The following is an 18,416-nucleotide window of genomic DNA, read 5'->3' on the forward strand; positions in this document are numbered from 1 at the left end:
ATTTTTTTAGGATCATCATTGAAACGAAAAGGTTTAACGAGAAAGTCGTGAAAACTTTTTGGACAGAATTTAATGGACTAAGAAAAAGTTGTAATATTCGTTAATAAACCTAGTAGTTTATACCATGTTTATTGAATTATCAGTAATGAGTGATTAGAGAATATCAAGATATCTTTCCTGTGGAGAATTTCATGCTCAAAAAGATCTCTTGACATTCCTTTTTACATTCAATAGTTTCAAAGATGTTTGTAAAATAATCTATGAATGCATTCGATACAATTTTTAATCCAGAACTATTGGACTTATCACAAAAACTCAAAAGGTAATATTTGCAGCCGACCAAACTCCCCTTAAAAAACTCTTGACATTTTCCCCAAACCTATTCTAACAATAATACTAATATTTCCTAACAATTCTCTCATTGATTTTCTTTATTCCCCTCCCAAAACTCTCTTAATCATCGGCAAGTGCTCCAAACCTATTTCCAGACACCATCAACCCCTCCCCGTGCTCGGTATCATCATCATCATCATCCTCATCCCCTTCCTCTTCATCACTATTATCTCCCTCATCACTCTTCTCACTATCCTCGTCCTCCGAATACGAATCATGTTCCCCTTCAGCTCCACAGTAATCACTCTCGCCCTCTTTCACACTCGCCTGAATCCACCTGATCATCTCCACATCTTCATGTTTCTCCCATCTTTCCTTTTCCTTGCTCCACCTTTCTGGATAAACAAAAATACAAATCTTGCCTTCCAGCGCCATCCTCAGCAAAGAATTAGCAGCCCTGTAGGTATCCAGCCTAGCAGTTCTGGCAGTTCTGTAATTCCGTTTGGCAGCCCATCCCTCGCAGATGTCCAAGGCCGACCAGGTCTCATCATTCTCCTGATGCTGGATCCTCAGTAATTTTGGTAGATCTAATCTTTCCCCCAAGAACTTGATTGTGGTGTAAGGCTCCCTCACCTGGAAATAAACAATTATAGGAACTAAACTGAAAAATCCATTCAGTGGATCCTTTTCTTTGGAAGAAAATAGCAAAGGTTCGAAAGCAAAGGTTTGCGGAAAAATACTCTAAGAAATTTTTCATGGAAAAATCTCCTGGTCCAGAAAAAAAATTTATACCATTTTTCTTTATGGCTAGTCCTTCTGTAGTGTTGACAAAGTCGTATCCAATTGCGAGATAGATTGTTAACTAGTTTTTCATTAATTATGGAATGATCTGAGTAATGAATTACCTTTGGAGAAGATATCATTATACATTTATTGTATAAAATTTCGATGTTTTTCTATAAAAAATATCGCTTGATAATTTTCTATGAAGGCTGATAGATATGTAAATCATTAGACTCGCTTAAAGTACAGTCGATCATTTTCTATTGGGTATCGGGAAAATGGTTTGATTTTTTTTTTCATTCAATAACGAAAAATCTGATTTTGATTTCACAATTTCAAAATTGTTGTCAACTGTATTTAGATTTTAATCTCTATCGATAATGTAAATGTTGGAGATTGTGGATTTTCGTCAGAACATTAAAACGCTTATCAAATTGAGAAAAGCAAGTGGAAAATAGCTTTCATATTAATAGAGTCTATTTTTTTTTTTTGCTAATAAATTAGCAATATGCTTCCGAGTGGTCACTTTGCACATCATCTGCTTCTAACATATATAATTCATCACTTCATATCATGATTAAATTCAATGAAATGTCTTCTTTAATCGACTGAGTTATATTTTTAATTTAATTTAATCCTTGATGAAATTTTGAATATGAAATAATATATATCTATACTATTCATTTATTCGATGAAAGTAAAGTCGAAGTAAATTTTCCAAAAAAAGGAAAATCAATAAACTTTTGAATGCTATAATAATAATTTGCGAAATTCTTTTATACAATCGAGTGGAAGAATGATGTTGTCTGTATTATGGAATGAATCTGAAACATTATATTTGAAGAAACCTTCAGAAAGTTTCTTTTCAGAGCAATTTATGAAAAATTATAAAATTTACACAAATCATCATAAGAATAAAACCAACGAATATAGGTACCGGATCGATCTTTCAATTTCGATAGAGTGACTTTAAAACTAATATTTTCAGTTATCATTGAATGAATTTAGAGCATGATATCCACAATTATCCTCGGAATTGTAATTTTTATTAAATATAAATTTTTTGAAAATTACGTTAAAAATCAAAGCAACGATTACAGAACTCACTTGTTGAAGATATTCACAAAGTAATTCGCAATAAATCTCAAGTAATCTTCACCTGAGCAATTGGAAACGATCCCATCAAGATCTGCAGCTGCTTGGGAACAGTCGAAGGAAACACGAGCCCGGGACAATCACAAAGACAAACCGTCTTCGTCAGATAAATCGTCTGAAAATGTTTGGTATGCCCAGGTGTCCTCGACACACTCACCACCTTCTTCCCCATCAATGCATTCATCAACGAGGACTTGCCAACATTGGGCGTCCCAATGCATCCAATAGTAAGAACCCCATTCTTGTATTTTTCATGCTCAAAGTAACTGGTATCCTCCTTCTTAACGATTGTATTCTCCTTATGATCAATGTCCTCGAGATCGTACTCCATCTGCATCTCCTCATGTATCTTCTCCTGCCAGGATGACAGATCCACCTGGTCTCGAACAATTGCCTTGCAGGTCGATAGGAGTTTTTGGGCGCCTTCTGCTGCCATCCTCAGCTTTCCTCTTCGTCTCCTCTGTTTTAATCCTTCGCCGTCTTCTTGGTTCCCTCTGAGGTTGTACTTGGGGAAAGATGTGAAGAATAGTATGTGAACTGTGGGGTAATGCAGCTGGAAGTACTCCCTCCAGGCGAGGACCAGCGCTGGAGAAGCCAGATCAATCTTATTGAGAACCAGAATCATGTCCTTCTTCAGATCATTCGTTACGTAGTTGTATAGATAAGGAGGGAACATCAGGACGGGGTACCTGATATCCACTATGATTAAGAAAATGTCAGACATCTCCAAGACCCTCCAAAGCTGCCTCCATGTCTCCAAGTTCAGCTCGAAGTAGCTAATATCCTTGATACTCTCGAGTTGTCTCAGGTATTCTATGAAGTATTTCTGTTCTCTCATATCTAGGAGCTCTCGGGACATTGAGAAGTCCCAGGGCGGACGTTTTGGCATGTTCAAACCCTCTGGGAAGTAGTTTGAAGAGACTTCCTGTTGGTCCAGGGGGAGGGGGTGAATGGTCTTTCGGCCCTCCTCTTTTCGGTGCTGGAGTTCTTCTTTGGATTCTTGGAAGAACTGGAGGGCGTAGCGGTCTCGACCAGTTGTATCACGAGGTTGTTTGTTGATTTTTTGAATTTTTCCCAGCTCTGAGTGATCATCAACGTCGTCACCTTGCTTTTGGGGGTTTTCTGTTGGCAGGATGTTTAGTTGTTTTAGTTGGGGATGGGTTTGAACTTTTTAGAGGGCCTAAGGAAAGAGACAAGAGTCTTTTTGTGGAAAATTTTATCGACTAAAAAAAAGATATCTTGATGAATTTCAGTAAATCGATCAACTTTGGAGATGGTTGTAGAAATGTAAGAAAATTAACATTTTGAATATATTTAGGATATATCCTAGTTCATGTCCATTGTTGTTAAATATCCGAAATTATTTCAAGGAATGTTAGAAAAAATGAAAATAAAATTTATTTAATTGTCATTTCCTGGTTAAATTAATGTACTTTTCACTTTCTCCAAGATCCTTTGAAATCATTTTGGAGAGTTAATTTATTTGTTTTGGATTGCTTAATTCTCTTCCAATTTCATAATGATTGTTTTGTGAATATCTTTGGCCAATGAGGTTTGAAGAAAAATGTCCGACGTAATTTTTTGCAGAGGATTCAATTGTCTAGCCAAATGATCTTCTGACAGTTTTCTCTACACTCACTAGTTTCGGGGATATTTGCAATGTAATCTTGAAATTCTTAAAATTCTGGAAACGATCCTGTCAAGATTCTTTTGCGAATATCCGAGAATTTGGTAGGTTTTCAGAACAATGTTGGAAAATCTTTTTCTATTGAAAAACCAATTACGAAGAAGTATTTCTGATAATTGTGTCTAAATCTCTTCTTTCCCCAGGTTTTCGCTAAATAATTTCCAAATCGTTTTTAGACAACATTATTCTTCAATGAAAAATGTAACTTGGAATGTAACTTGAGTCAAATTCATAGAATTTATTTAACTAAGAAATGACGGTTACAAAAACGAATCGACGTGGAGGGCACCAGAGAGTAGCCTGAGAGTTTACATAAACATAAACAATGATTTCATAGGGAGGAAGAACAGTGAGTTCTTTCATTAGGTGACGAATATTCTTTTGGTATTTGTGACCAGCATGTACTCTGCTAGGGAGATCCGTAGAGAGCAGACGTATTTTCCTTGTGCGAATTAAATAAAGAAAAGAAGTTAAAGTTCAATCTACTGCATTTCATATTTATTTATATATCCCACAGTCAATAGTAACAATTCAAAGAGGTAAAAATAAAATTGTAACAAATGAGTTTTCCTTGTAGTCTTTCTTGCCATATAAAACTCATTAATTTCTCTTATCAAAGAGGGAAGGGGGACAAAGTATAATATTTGTGATGAACTTTAATTCTTGATATATTCGTCTATACACAGAGATGTGGGGATTTGTAGTTGAGAATAAACGTCCCACATTGCTCCACTTTCGACTCTTATTTAGGATATTATGGAAAAAAGTGAAAAAAGTAACGCAAATTCTGGAAAAAATTGAGACTTAAGATTCTTACATCTAAAATCTACCCCCGAAATCTAGGACTGACGAAAACCGTTTCCGAGAAAATTCAATAGTGGTTTTTGAAAGTTAACATGTCCTCTTATGCAAAATTTTGGTATGTTTCCAAAAGAGCAAAGACTAGTTTGAAATTTTGTAAACTATTGTTTTTTGCTTCCGAACGGAAGTATTCCAATGCTTCGATTTTCACATTCTCTAATTTTGATTGGAAATGATGTAGAATGGTCTGAAACAAAATTTCGAAGTTTGGCGACCATGTCTGTATGTGGCCACGTCCATCGTCATCTTCCCGGTGGTCAATTTTTAGAAAATTGAGTAATTAAGTGGCTAAAGTAATTTCAAAAAATCTGAAATTTTGTTAGATTGTAGGGCCTAATGAGGACTCGCTCTGCGCAAAATTTCAGCCCGATCGATCTAATAGTTTTTGAAAAAAAAGCGATTCACTTTTAAATAGTTTTCCGCAAATAAGTTCAAAACTAGTGGACCGATTTCTATTTTTTTTTCAAAATATTCGTTTCGACATCTTCTATCTAAATCAATCAAAACATATACACTCGTTCATACCAAGTTTTCGAGATATCCCCGTTTTTCAGTTTTTTCATAAAAAACTTTGTAAACTCTCTAGCTTGTGCAAAAATCTAGAGATCAACTTGAAATTTAGAATGAATCTTCCTCTCATGATAACAATGTTTCGTATTGAAGATAGGTTCAATCGCATCAGTAGTTTCGGAGATATTCGACTTTTTCTGAAAATCTTTTACATGGCATATCTTTAAATGTACGCAACCGAATTCACTTTTTTTCAAACGTAATGTCCAAAAATCTATGAAATAGCTTTCCTTCACAATTTCCCGATTATTCTCCCTATCCAATGCCACATCGTCAACCGAGAACCCGAAAAGTGCAGCATCAACAAATAACATATTCCAACATAAGGCTAGTGGACTCGCTATTTCAACAGAGTAACACCTCGCAGGTGAAGAATCGCCAGTGCGAAATCCAGCGCGCCTAAAACCGCTGACCCAACAGGTCAATTCCCTCCAAGAATAAAAAGTGGGAAAATCACGCCATAATTTCCACCAATCAAAAGCAAAATCGTGTATCGATCAAGAACCGACTCACTCCCCAAAAATTAAAATCAAAATGAGTCTAGAAGCAATCGTCGGAGCGTTAATTTGACTTGGTGGAAATTACTGACGGAATCGATCTGTCTCTTTCGGTTCCCGCTACTCATAACTCGCCTGGAAAACGGTTATCGGGAGTGGTAGTTATCGAACATAGCTCGTAGCTGAGTGAAAGAAAGTTGCGCAGGGATACTGCATCCTTAAATCGAAAGTAGTAGTGTTTCTTGCATTGTAAGAGAACAAAATTAGCCAGTTTACCGTGATTGTGGACATTCTCACTTAAAAACACTTTTCCGAACTTTGTTAAATTGTACACGAGTGGGTAAAAGTGATCCAATAGGAAGTATTCATAATAGGATCAGAGAAAACTCTAATTCTGGTGGAGAAAAACCTCATTGAAGGATCCACAACTAGAAATATAAGGATTACTACTAAAACCATCATCAACTGTAAGTTCAATTATCAATAACCTTCAACCATTTTGAAGACCAAAGCAATCCACTATCAGACTTTGTAAAAAGACTTTCCAGCGATAAAATATTAACTTAATATCAATTTCAAAAATCAACAATTCAACCACGATTCAAATTGTAAATTTTTCATTTGTAATTATCAACAAAGTCGAAATTATAGAAGATTACTTTTGAACAGAAAAATTGTCTCGGAATCATTTAACTATTTCCTTACTTCAAATATTCCTCATCCTTTCAGTATCCCAATTTCGATTTTCAAAATTAGTAACGTAAATCAAGGTAAGAGATAAATTACACCTAGCGTCGTTCAATATAAATCAAAATATAAAAGTATCTGGCTTAACAATTCCTTTCGAAGTATAGCTTTCCCATATTTTTATATCAAAAATTCTAGATTGTTATTTTCCCGTAATTTACAATTCTACCCAAAAAGTGTCCTTCGACGCTGACACGTCTCCGGACATAACAGCTAGAATTTCATGGCGCAGTCGGTAGGACGATCTAGGCTTCCTTTCACTCTTACCGCCTAATAATAATAAGGAATTTACTCGGTTCACATATAAATTCCTCCAGTTCGGTTTATACAACAAAGTTCGTTTTGAATGTCGGTATTTTCATAATATCGCATAATATCGGGAAAAACTTCTTCACTTTCCCTTTTCTTTTCCTTTTTTTTTGTTTTTGTAGTATTTAAACTTTTCCAAAATTCTACTCTCAAGAGTATTCCCAGACTTACTCTAGAATTATCCCATAATGGCAAACTCTTCTATAAATATTGGTTATACCGGCGATTCAAATATCGCCGGGCAAATCACTGGGAATCATGAAGATTACATCAAAGCGCGGGATATTGCTAGTAGTATACCAATTTTTTCCGGAACTTCTGAGCATGCAACCCTAGACGAATTTGAATATGCCCTTAGGTGTAATTTGTTATCAATCCCCACCGAAGATGGCAAGAAAGAGGAATATATCTTACAAGTCCTGAAACGCCTTTTGCCTCCTGCGAAATTTGCAGTCGCGAATAAGACCCTAAATTCAGTAGAAGACATCCTGAAAATCCTTGTCAAAAGATTCCGAGGTCAATATAATTTTTTGTATTATCTGAATAAAGTCCGTGGGTTAGTCAAATATACCGAAGAACCCCTGGAATGTTTTTTGGAAAGAATGGCAGCTTCGGTTCAATTTGGGTTGAGAATAGTTGAGGGTGAGCCGGAGGCCACGAGACAAGCTCTAGAAAGTTTGATGAATCAAGAGGCCTTGGCCAGATGCAAAGAATATGCATCCCCGGCAGTAAAAGACACAATTCGACGTCAGAAGATTAAGAAAATCGCTGACGTGCTGAAAGTACTTGACACTGATGAATTTCGAACAACTATGGCGCTCCCAGCCCCAGAAATACCAAATCACCACCAATTCCGGTATGTGACAGAATATCCCTCAGTCGGGATTCAGAACAACGTTTGGTCGAACACAGCGGGTAACCAGATGTCTAACGGCTACCAATACCAACAGCAACAGAGTCAGAGATACCCAGTCCATCAACAGTATCAAGGACCCTACAATACACCGTTACCCTCTACACCAACACCTACCAGAAGCTACGGAAACCCTGGATTCCAGGCCGGTTACGGGCAAAGGACTCAAAAATCAAATAATGATCTGGTTGCGGCACTCCTCAACGAATATATCCCTCGAAGGCGACCTCCTGATACACCAATAAATGGGGTGTCAAGACAACACTTCCCACCACCTCCAATGTCAACCATAAATCCAGTTGTCATGGGAAGCGTCTCACCTGAAGCCTTGCTCCACCAAATGAATCTTACAGAACCATGGGGTCAAGACACAGTTGAAGATGTACCAGTGGATGCAGGTCAAGTTCAGCAGCTCGCAGCGATCTTAGCGGGTACGCAACGCCAAAATGTGGAACATGTTCCTCATGTTCCTCAGAAAGAGAACAAGGATGACCTGAGCGAAATTAAGAACCTCCTTCAGAGCCTTGTGATCGAACTCAAGGACCAGAAACAACGAGCAGTGACTCTCCCTTCATCAAGGGACTCATCCCGAGAACGAGTCAAGGGGAATCACCAGCCTAAAACCACGGGGAACCCGGTTCAACAATCGTCAAAGGTACCTTCCTCAGAAGGAGTTTCAACCCAGGCTTTAAACGAGTACCTGGCTCGTCAAACGGGTGCGGTGACGAGCGACCAGGGTCAACAACAATACCACACCCTGAGGAGCACTCACCAGAGACGTCAATAAGAGAAGTAGTCCTTTGTAGTCCCAAAAGCGGCCCACAAATCCGTATAACAGGGCCCTATCTGAACAACGATGGAATTTCCGCCCTGGTTGACACGGGGGCCTCCATAAATCTCATCTCCATTCAATCCTTAAATTCCGATGTAATGGTAGATCGGACTGAGATTTGTAGAATTGTGGGGCTCTCAAACGATGTAATGGATTCCCTAGGGACAGTAAGACTACCTCTCCACCCAGAAGTATACGTTAAATTCCATGTTATAATTCACCAACCTGGTGGATATGGTGCAATCGTGGGAGACGACATGTTGAATAAATTGAAGGCTCACATCTCCTTCTATACTAAAACCATCACGTTCAACATCGCTCCATTACAACCGCTACATCTTTGCATACCGAATTGCAGGACGTGGACATCACAGACGCAGAGAGAATGCAGAATATCCCTTACCGGGGGTGGACCCCGAATACATTTAAGAGTAAGAAATTTAATTGGGAAAAGTCACCAGTTCTTGATTGATACAGGAGCAGAGATCAACCTAATCGAAAGAAGAGCCATCAAGCCAGGTGCAAGGATTGAACCACCCATTGTGAAGTATCTGACGGGGGTCACAGAAGACGCCCTACCAACTTGCGGGTTGATTTACTTGAAGATCCTGGGAGCACCGACCCCTTTTCACATTGTTGATTGCAAATTGCCTGTAAAAGGATCAGGTCTCTTAGGACTGGAATTCCTTGTAAAAGAGGAAGTCGACATCAGATATCTCCAGAGAACTCTAACGACGGCGAAAAGACCAAATATTCCTGTCTTTTGGTATGAGTACCATCGGCCATATGGGCCCACAATAATACCGGCCAGAGCAAGAATGGTTATGGGAATTCCAATCGAAAACCCGGATTTATCAGTTGGATACCTTCCTAAGCTGGATACTCCAAAGGGAGTATATCTAGGCCATTGCGTAGTGACAGNCGGGAGCACCGACCCCTTTTCAGATTGTTGATTGCAAATTGTCTGTAAAAGGATCAGGTCTCTTAGGACTGGAATTCCTTGTAAAAGAGGAAGTCGACATCAGATATCTCCAGAGAACTCTAACGACGGCGAAAAGACCAAATATTCCTGTCTTTTGGTATGAGTACCATCGGCCATATGGGCCCACAATAATACCGGCCAGAGCAAGAATGGTTATGGGAATTCCAATCGAAAACCCGGATTTATCAGTTGGATACCTTCCTAAGCTGGATACTCCAAAGGGAGTATATCTAGGCCATTGCGTAGTGACAGTGACAGAAGGGGTAGCCTGTGTGGGTGCCATAAACACCACGGAAGAACCAATCGAACTCATACTTCCTCCGCAACGTCTCGAACCCTTCGACGAAGAAATGGATTGCCCCGGCAATAATCTTGCAGTTTGCAACATGGCGCTATCCCCTGAGGAAACAGAGGATACCCATCAGAGAGCCTTGGACATCGCCAAAGCACTTCCCGAGCAAGATGACAGAAGGGGTAGCGAAAACCATCGGAGACTCCTACCCACTTCCGGACATCTCCGAGATCTTGTCTCAACTCGGAGGCGCGAAATACTTCAGCGTCTTCGACCTCGCGAGTGGTTTCCATCAAATAGAAATGAACGAAGAGGACAGTGAAACAACCGCTTTCACTGGTCCAGATGGACATTATGAATACGCACGGATGCCCTTTGGTCTCCAAAACTCACCACCAATTTTCCAGAGGATGATGGACCATGCTCTTGCAGGATTAAAAGGCACCGAGCTGTATGTATATCTTGATGACATCGTGGTTTACTCCAAAACGTTCGAAGCTCACAATGAAAGGCTCGAACATCTATTCGAGTGTCTCAGAGGAAATGGACTGACCCTTCAACCAGATAAGTGCAAATTCTTTATGAAAGAAGTTGCATATCTGGGTCATATCATCGACGAAGAGGGTATCCATCCAGATCCTTCGAAAATCAGAGCACTCGTTGACATGCCAAAACCAACCAACTTACATGGTCTGAGGAAATTCCTTGGTTTTAGCAATTATTACCGCAGGTTTGTTCAAGACTATGCTGAAATCTCAGAACCGCTTGCCAAACTACTGAAGAAGAATATTCCGTACGACTGGACCAAACACCAGACCGAGGCTTTCCAACTGCTGAAAACCGCTATAACTGAAGACTCATTATTATATCATCCAGACATGGATGAACCGTTCATCGTACATGCATCCAGCACTGAGAAGGGTCTAGGTGGCATATTAAGTCAAAAAGATGAGGAAGGAGACGAACATCCAATCCTTTACGCATCTAGAACATTGCGAGGAGCAGAAACCCGTTATACCCCAGCGGAACGAGATTGTTTGGCTGTGGTGTATGCAGTAGACCAGTTTCGACCCTACATCTTTGACGTACACTTCACTATCATCACGAACAGCCCTGCCCTAAATTGGTTGATGGACTCCAGTAATCCCACCACAAGGCAAATAAAATGGAAAACCTTCTTGAACGACTACGACTTCAATGTAGAAATCAAGAAGCAAAAGAAAGCTCAACTGGCCGATGCTTTCGCAGAAAATCCTCTGGACAGCGACCAATCTGAAGGGAAGTCGATCGCAATATGTTTACCGACCTTCAAGCCACCTAACCCCATTCTGAAAAGACCTCAATCAAACAGAAATCATAACCGTAGAATTCAATTCCACTCAGAACCTGACGCAGCTCTTCAACTAGGTTCAGGTACATCAGTAGCAGACAGAATCAGAATACGACAAATGACTGAATTGGCCGCTGGTAAGAGGACTCCTATATCTTACCGAGACAGCAGAGAATATCGGTCGGCATTGAAGAAGAAGACTCAAGGAACCGATACTGGAACTCTCAGCGAGACTTCACAGACTGTCGGTACAGAACCTTCAGAAACGTCCACTTCCAACGATCCAGAAGATGCACCTGAAATTCCGGTGGAACCCATAGTGGATCCCCCTCCAAGATCAAACGATGAAAAAGGAAGTTCAGGAAGTCCAACAAATTCTCTACCCAGTGATGAGAATGGAAGTTCAGGAAGTACAGCGACCTTCCAAACAACAAAAGAAAGTTTTGATGAAACCAATGTATCCCTTGAAGGGACACCCCTAGAGGATGATGTCTTCGAGACCGAAGATACCTCGCTGTATCAGCTCTCAGCTTCTCGACTCCTCGAGAAGGCCGAGGAAACTCAAAATGAAAGTTTCCCGGAGTGGGATTATTATCAACCACCCACCTTATACCAGCTGAAAAGAACAAGCCTGAGTACCGACTTCCTAGAGGAACTAGACGAGTCCACCCGTCTATTCGAACAGAAACTAGCTGAATTCGAAGGGCGATCCAAACCCCTCATCGACCTCACTGACGAACTCTCTGAAGATGGAAATGAGTCAACGGGGGTGGAAAAAGGTCCCATCAAGGTTTCCTCTTTCTCTGAAGAGCTACCCAAACCATTGTCTGTCACGCCATCGTCATCCGTCCAAAGTAACCTAGAAAAGGTCCAACCGAAACGAGATTCTACGTTAGAAGACACAAGATATGAAGACATGAGCAGCATCCCTCGTGATGATGCCTACGTAACAGCATCTAACATCCAAGAGTCCAGAGATGGACTAACATTTACTAGAGGTAATCTAGTGCACTTTCTTGCTGCTGATGCGGAACCAACCAAGCAAAACACAAAACTATTGAGGGACTTGAATTTTATCAATCTGGACCACATCAGAAAACTCAAACCACAAGTAGGTCAAATAATAGTGACCAAATGTGGGAAATTCTTCACGTTCACCCTTATTGTGAAACAGTGGCATTTTGAGAGAGTTAAAAATAAAAATCTCAAAACGTGTTTGAAAAACCTGAGAGAAGCCTTGATGAAATATCAAATCAATGAAATAAAGATGCTGAACCAGGGAGATGAAATCGATGAAGATCTGAGAATTCGTTTTTTTCTGGAAAAAGAATTCCAAGAGGAACCAATCACCATCACTTTGTGCCATGGAACCGTCAGAATGCCCCCAGAAGCACTGAGACCTGAAATAATCAAAGAGTGCCACGAAACCTTACCGGCAGGTCATAAAGGGATAGTCAAGACATTCAACAGAATTCGAGAGCGATTCTACTGGCCAGGGATGAAACAAGAGGTCGAAAGGTTCATAAAAAAATGCAGAACTTGTCAACTAGAGAAAATCCGAAGGGTGAAATTTCGACAACCTATGCTGATAACAGACACCCCCAGCGAATGTTTTGAAGGAATCTCAATTGACACTGTGGGCCCTCTTCCAACAACATCAAAGGGGAATAGCCACATTCTCACAATCCAAGATAATTTCTCGAAGCACTGTGTCGCTGTTCCACTTCGGGATATCAAAGCTCATACCATCGCTCATGCACTAGCTACGAAATATGTTGCTCAGTTTGGATGCCCGAAAATAATTCTATCCGACAAAGGAACGAGCTTTCTAAGTAAACTCTTCGCCCAGTTAAGTAAACTCTTACGGTTTCATCACCTCACTACCTCCGGATACAGACCACAATCCAATGGAGCCTTGGAAAGGAGCCACCATGTGCTTGCCGAATATCTCAAGGCATACACAGATGAGTTCAATCAGTGGGACGACCTCCTCCCGTTCGCTATGTTATCATACAATACCACGATCCATAGTGCAACAAACTTCACTCCATTTGAATTACTCTATGGGAAACCAGCCAGCATCCCTTCCAACTTCAACGAAGAACGCAGCGAAATACAAACATATTCAGATTACATGATCGAGTTGATCACAAAACTCGACAAAATACATGAGATTGCGTTTCAACAACTCCAGAAAGCCAAATTAAATTCCAAGAGGATATATGATCAAACCTCGAGACCTCTGGAATTAAAAATTGGTCAATTCGTCTATGTTGAAAAAGAACCTAAGATAGGGAAACTAGACCAAGCATATACTGGACCCTACGAGATTATAGACATCACTGCAAAAGGAAATGTCTACCTGGAGAATGAAGACGGTCACCGGTTCATGAAACACCCAAATAACCTAAAACCCTGCGAAGAAAACTAAAAAAAAAAAAAAAAATTCCTCTCCAAAGGATTGAACTCTTACCCCATGTTGAGCACCATTTTATCCCAGATGCGAGCAGCTCTAACACCTTTGACGAATCCATGCAAGAGACTATCGAGACTGCAGAGAAGATTGGCCTCCATCATCAAGAGGAATATGGTCACCAAATTTTTACAGCCACGAGCTGTGGAATTACCGGAATACTCTCCATCGCAACAATAATAGGAGGAATAATAACTTACAAAAAGGGTACCAACATCCTCTCCTGCATGAGTTACTGTTGTTGCAAGAAAAACAACAAGCCCGAAAGAAAACCAGCAAACTCAAAAACCATCAACGAGAAATCCGGGGACAAGCAACTAGAGGACATAGAGATACCAACCATCACAATACCTACAATATCTACCCGACGACCAAGACCAGCACTTCCAGCCCTTACACCAGTAATTCAAGAAATCACACCAGGGTCCACCGTAGAAATACCCTTGAGCTCGGGAGTGACCATCAACTACGTCTAATTAGTTTAACAGATAAGTAAAAAAAAAATAAAAAAATAAAAAAATAAATTTGAACCCAAAATTTCATCTATATATGTATATATATATATATATATATATATATATATCTATATATATATCTATATATATATATTTACGGGCACGTGCACTTCCCTCCAGTATATGTATACTGCCCCGGAACTAATAGATTTATATACACATATATATATATAATTTCCTTACTGTCATTCATTATTATCCTTCGTCTATCAAATTGTCGAACAAAAAGAAAAACGGATATAGGTTTAAAATATAAAGAAGCACCCCGCGCAAGTAGGATAATCATGGGTAATTAATGTTAGAGGATGTCCACACCGCGATCCGAAATAATGCACTTACTTTTTAAATTTGCTATGAACGGTTTATTTCTGCCACTCTCCATAATTCAAATCCATCAATCATTCATGAAAAACCTCAGAAATTAATGTAGACTTCACCGACTATGTGCCAATACTTAGCCGACAAAGGGCCAAAGTCCCCAAAATTGGCCCCCTACGATCCGTTAATCATCCCAGTTATTATGGCCCGCTATTTCAAAAATAGTGCGCCATTCCATCCCCCACCTTCACCCTCACCAATGGCAGAATACATGAAGCTAACTTGACGGGCTAAAAACATAAATCAAAATTATTTTTTTAAATGTTTTCCAACCGAATCAATAAATCTCGATACCCCTAAATCACAATAGAAGAACCCATCACCTTAAAATAAATTCACCCCCACAATCAGCCTGATGTTGGGCACACCAAGGGAAGAAAGGCCCAGGCTCTGGTGGACGATTCACAGTTCGGATCTGCTCTCTCCCACATCTACTACAAACGAACAGTTTATCCATCGACAAGGGCCGTAATATCTCCCAATCCACATCCCCTTCATCCAAAATGTCACATCCTAACACCGCATTGATACGGGCAACTTCCCTCTGGAACACCCCCTTGTGATTCGCATTCTTATTTCTATCAGCTCCAATACAGTCCAAGTAACAGTGAATCATCTCATGCAAAATTGTTCTCACTAACACCGATCGGCTTAAACCAGGCACAAAGATGAACCTCGAAAAGGTCACAACCTTTGCAGTATAATCGGTATACCCAAACGTATCCTTCCTTCTAGAGGTTTTCCTGAAAGTATACCCTCCGACCTTCCCAAAGAAGAACTTGTCGTTAAAAATGTCTATCAACTTGAAAAGATCAGGGTCCTCCTCTAAAACCAATCCCACAAAAGGTAAGAGCCCGCGTGGAACCTCAACACCATTCGGACCCTTTCCATCACACCTGGACAACAAAATCCTCAACTCCTTCGGAGCTCCACGAATCCGACGACCCTAAATAATAATAATAATCCACATGAACCAAAATATAAATAAATAAATAAATCTATACCAAATGAAACATCAGAAAATACACCCACCTTGGTGCGCACCCTCGAGCTCATGTCACGCAAAAAACTGACTAACTCCCTCAAAAACACACCCTTAACACACCCTCTAAGCTATTTTACTCTTGAAAATCCTTCGGAAAAGACGTCCAACACCTCCTGAGAACAGTGACACACTGACTGACATCCGGAGATAAGACGTAACCTAAAACCCAATGACCGATATCACAGAAACCATGTTGTCTGATCACCTCCTCCAGACAACAAAGCCAGCATAAAAATGCTGAGTAGACGATTACGTCCAGAGAGAATAATAAAAATTCAATCAAACCATAATATTCACACATCTCAAAATCAGTTCCACATAAATAGAACAATGATTCTGAGCGGGGGCTGTAATGTCCAAAAATCTATGAAATAGCTTTCCTTCACAATTTCCCGATTATTCTCCCTATCCAATGCCACATCGTCAACCGAGAACCCGAAAAGTGCAGCATCAACAAATAACATATTCCAACATAAGGCTAGTGGACGCGCTATTTCAACAGAGTAACACCTCGCAGGTGAAGAATCGCCAGTGCGAAATCCGGCGCGCCTAAAACCGCTAACCCAATAGGTCAATTCCCTCCAAGAATAAAAAGTGGGAAAATCACGCCATAATTTCCACCAATCAAAAGCAAAATCGTGTATCGATCAAGAACCGACTCACTCCCCAAAANTCCACAACTAGAAATATAAGGATTACTACTAAAACCATCATCAACTGTAAGTTCAATTATCAATAACCTTCAACCATTTTGAAGACCAAAGCAATCCACTATCAGACTTTGTAAAAAGACTTTCCAGCGATAAAATATTAACTTAATATCAATTTCAAAAATCAACAATTCAACCACGATTCAAATTGTAAATTTTTCATTTGTAATTATCAACCAAGTCGAAATTATAGAAGATTACTTTTGAACAGAAAAATTGTCTCGGAATCATTTGACTATTTCCTTACTTCAAATATTCCTCATCCTTTCAGTATCCCAATTTCGATTCTCAAAATTAGTAACGTAAATCAAGGTAAGAGAGATAAATTACACCTAGCGTCGTTCAATATAAATCAAAATATAAAAGTATCTGGCTTAACAATTCCTTTCGAAGTATAGCTTTCCCATATTTTTATATCAAAAATTCTAGATTGTTATTTTCCCGTAATTTACAATTCTACCCAAAAAGTGTCCTTCGACGCTGACACGTCTCCGGACATAACACAAAATATTCGTTGCGATGCCTTCTGTCTAAATCAATCAAAACATATATATTAGTTCATACTGGCACGTGAGCGACCTGGATTCGATACCCGGCTGGGGAGCCAAAATTTGTAACATTCTAATCTCACAGTTTCACTGTCGAGCGGAAGTCTCGTTAAAGGGACGACTGTACCTGGGCAGGTTTTTCCCTCAAGTGAGTGTTTCGCTCGTCCTTCGGGGAATGCGGTACAGGGGGTTGGGGGGGTGGGAAGGGAACAAATCGTAAAAACCCGAAAGAGTATATGAGAAAAACTAATTTTTTATATTAGTTCATACAAAGTTTCCGAAATATTCCCGTTTTTTCATTACAAGAAACTTTGTAAACACTCGAGCTGGTGCAAAAATCGAGACATCTCATTTGAAATTTGGACAGAAAATATGTATACCCTCATAGGAAGTATTCGAAACATTGGAATTTTGATAGCACTCATGGAGGTGGCAGTAAAAAAAAAATACATCTTTCAGTGACATGCTCACTGTCACATGGCCTGCTGTCATGCTCGCTGTCCCCTGCTTGCCTGCTGTTTCACGTTGTATGAATATGATTTGAGTTGAAAAAATATTGTGTTAAGTAAAATCGAATTTCGGTTTTTGGAGCAAAGTAACCTGGCGGTAATATATTTCTGGGATTTCTGGGGCCTCATTCAATGATGTCATTAATTGCACAATACAAAATTGTTCGAATCATTCAGGGACGTTAAAAAAAGCAACAAAACAATATTGTTCTCAATGGAAATAAAGTTATGCGGTTTTATCTATATGTGTGTCCGAAAACAAGGTCTTTTATGGTATACTTGAAACAAAATAAAAATCGTTGACCATGAAATAACAGTAACAAATCCATAAATTCGGCTCCAATTATTTAAAAGTTTGTTTTTACATTATCCTTACAATTATACCGCTATAAATAGCCTTCCTCTGATATCCACTCAATCATCATAACAAATGTAAATATTATTACCCTAACCGATACCTAACCCATAAACCTCGGCAAATTACCTAGGAATGTCTGTTTTCGATGTTTTTTCGCCTGCATCTGTTGCTTCTTAGCCTTGCCACTGAACGGAGCTTTTCTTCGTCCCTGTGGCATCCTGCCGGCTTCCGTCACTTTGCAATAATTATGTCACAATATTCCAGAATTCACCAACATTCATCAAACACGTCTGAACACGTCTGCATCCACACGCAAAATAAAAGAAAACAATAATAACAACGAGGGGGCGGGCTAAAATGGATTGTTTTCAATCGTCAATAACTCGAGATGAGTGGAGTGAAATTCAACAACTTTTTTTTCATTTTGAAGGTACTTTTTGAGATTTTCAAATCAGACCTACTTCAATCAAATCGTATCATTCAATCGGGAGATGTTGATCATTTGAAAGTTTAAGCTAACTCCCGAGAAAAAATTTTATTACGCTGATGCGCGGACCGGCAGAAGGTACTTCTGCGCAGGTATTGTTGG

The 18,416-nt window shown here is 39.6% G+C and overlaps 1 protein-coding gene across 1 annotated transcript; it reads right to left on the reverse strand.

Moving 5' to 3' along the window:
- Positions 1-96: 96 nt before the first annotated feature.
- On the reverse strand, positions 97-18,329 carry LOC107044189 (guanine nucleotide-binding protein-like 1). Its single transcript, XM_015265986.1, has 3 exons — positions 17,954-18,329; positions 2,276-3,393; positions 97-966 (listed from the first exon to the last, which is right to left on the reverse strand). The coding sequence occupies exons 1-3, from the start codon at positions 18,042-18,044 to the stop codon at positions 454-456; spliced, it is 1,722 nt and encodes a 573-aa protein (XP_015121472.1). The 5' UTR covers positions 18,045-18,329; the 3' UTR covers positions 97-453.
- Positions 18,330-18,416: the final 87 nt, after the last annotated feature.

This window comes from Diachasma alloeum, unplaced genomic scaffold (genome assembly GCF_001412515.2).
Source record: "Diachasma alloeum isolate Michigan unplaced genomic scaffold, Dall2.0 Dall_scaffold_00682, whole genome shotgun sequence".
NCBI classification, from domain to species: domain Eukaryota; kingdom Metazoa; phylum Arthropoda; class Insecta; order Hymenoptera; family Braconidae; genus Diachasma; species Diachasma alloeum.

Coding starts and splice junctions, on each gene's coding strand:
- LOC107044189 (XM_015265986.1), bottom strand. CDS start 18,044: ATGCCACAGGGACGAAGAAAAGCTCCGTTCAGTGGCAAGGCTAAGAAG. Junction 3,394..17,953: donor TCGAAAACAGACATTCCTAG/GTAATTTGCCGA, acceptor TCCTGCCAACAG/AAAACCCCCAAAAGCAAGGT. Junction 967..2,275: donor GATCGTTTCCAATTGCTCAG/GTGAAGATTACT, acceptor GTTTATTTCCAG/GTGAGGGAGCCTTACACCAC.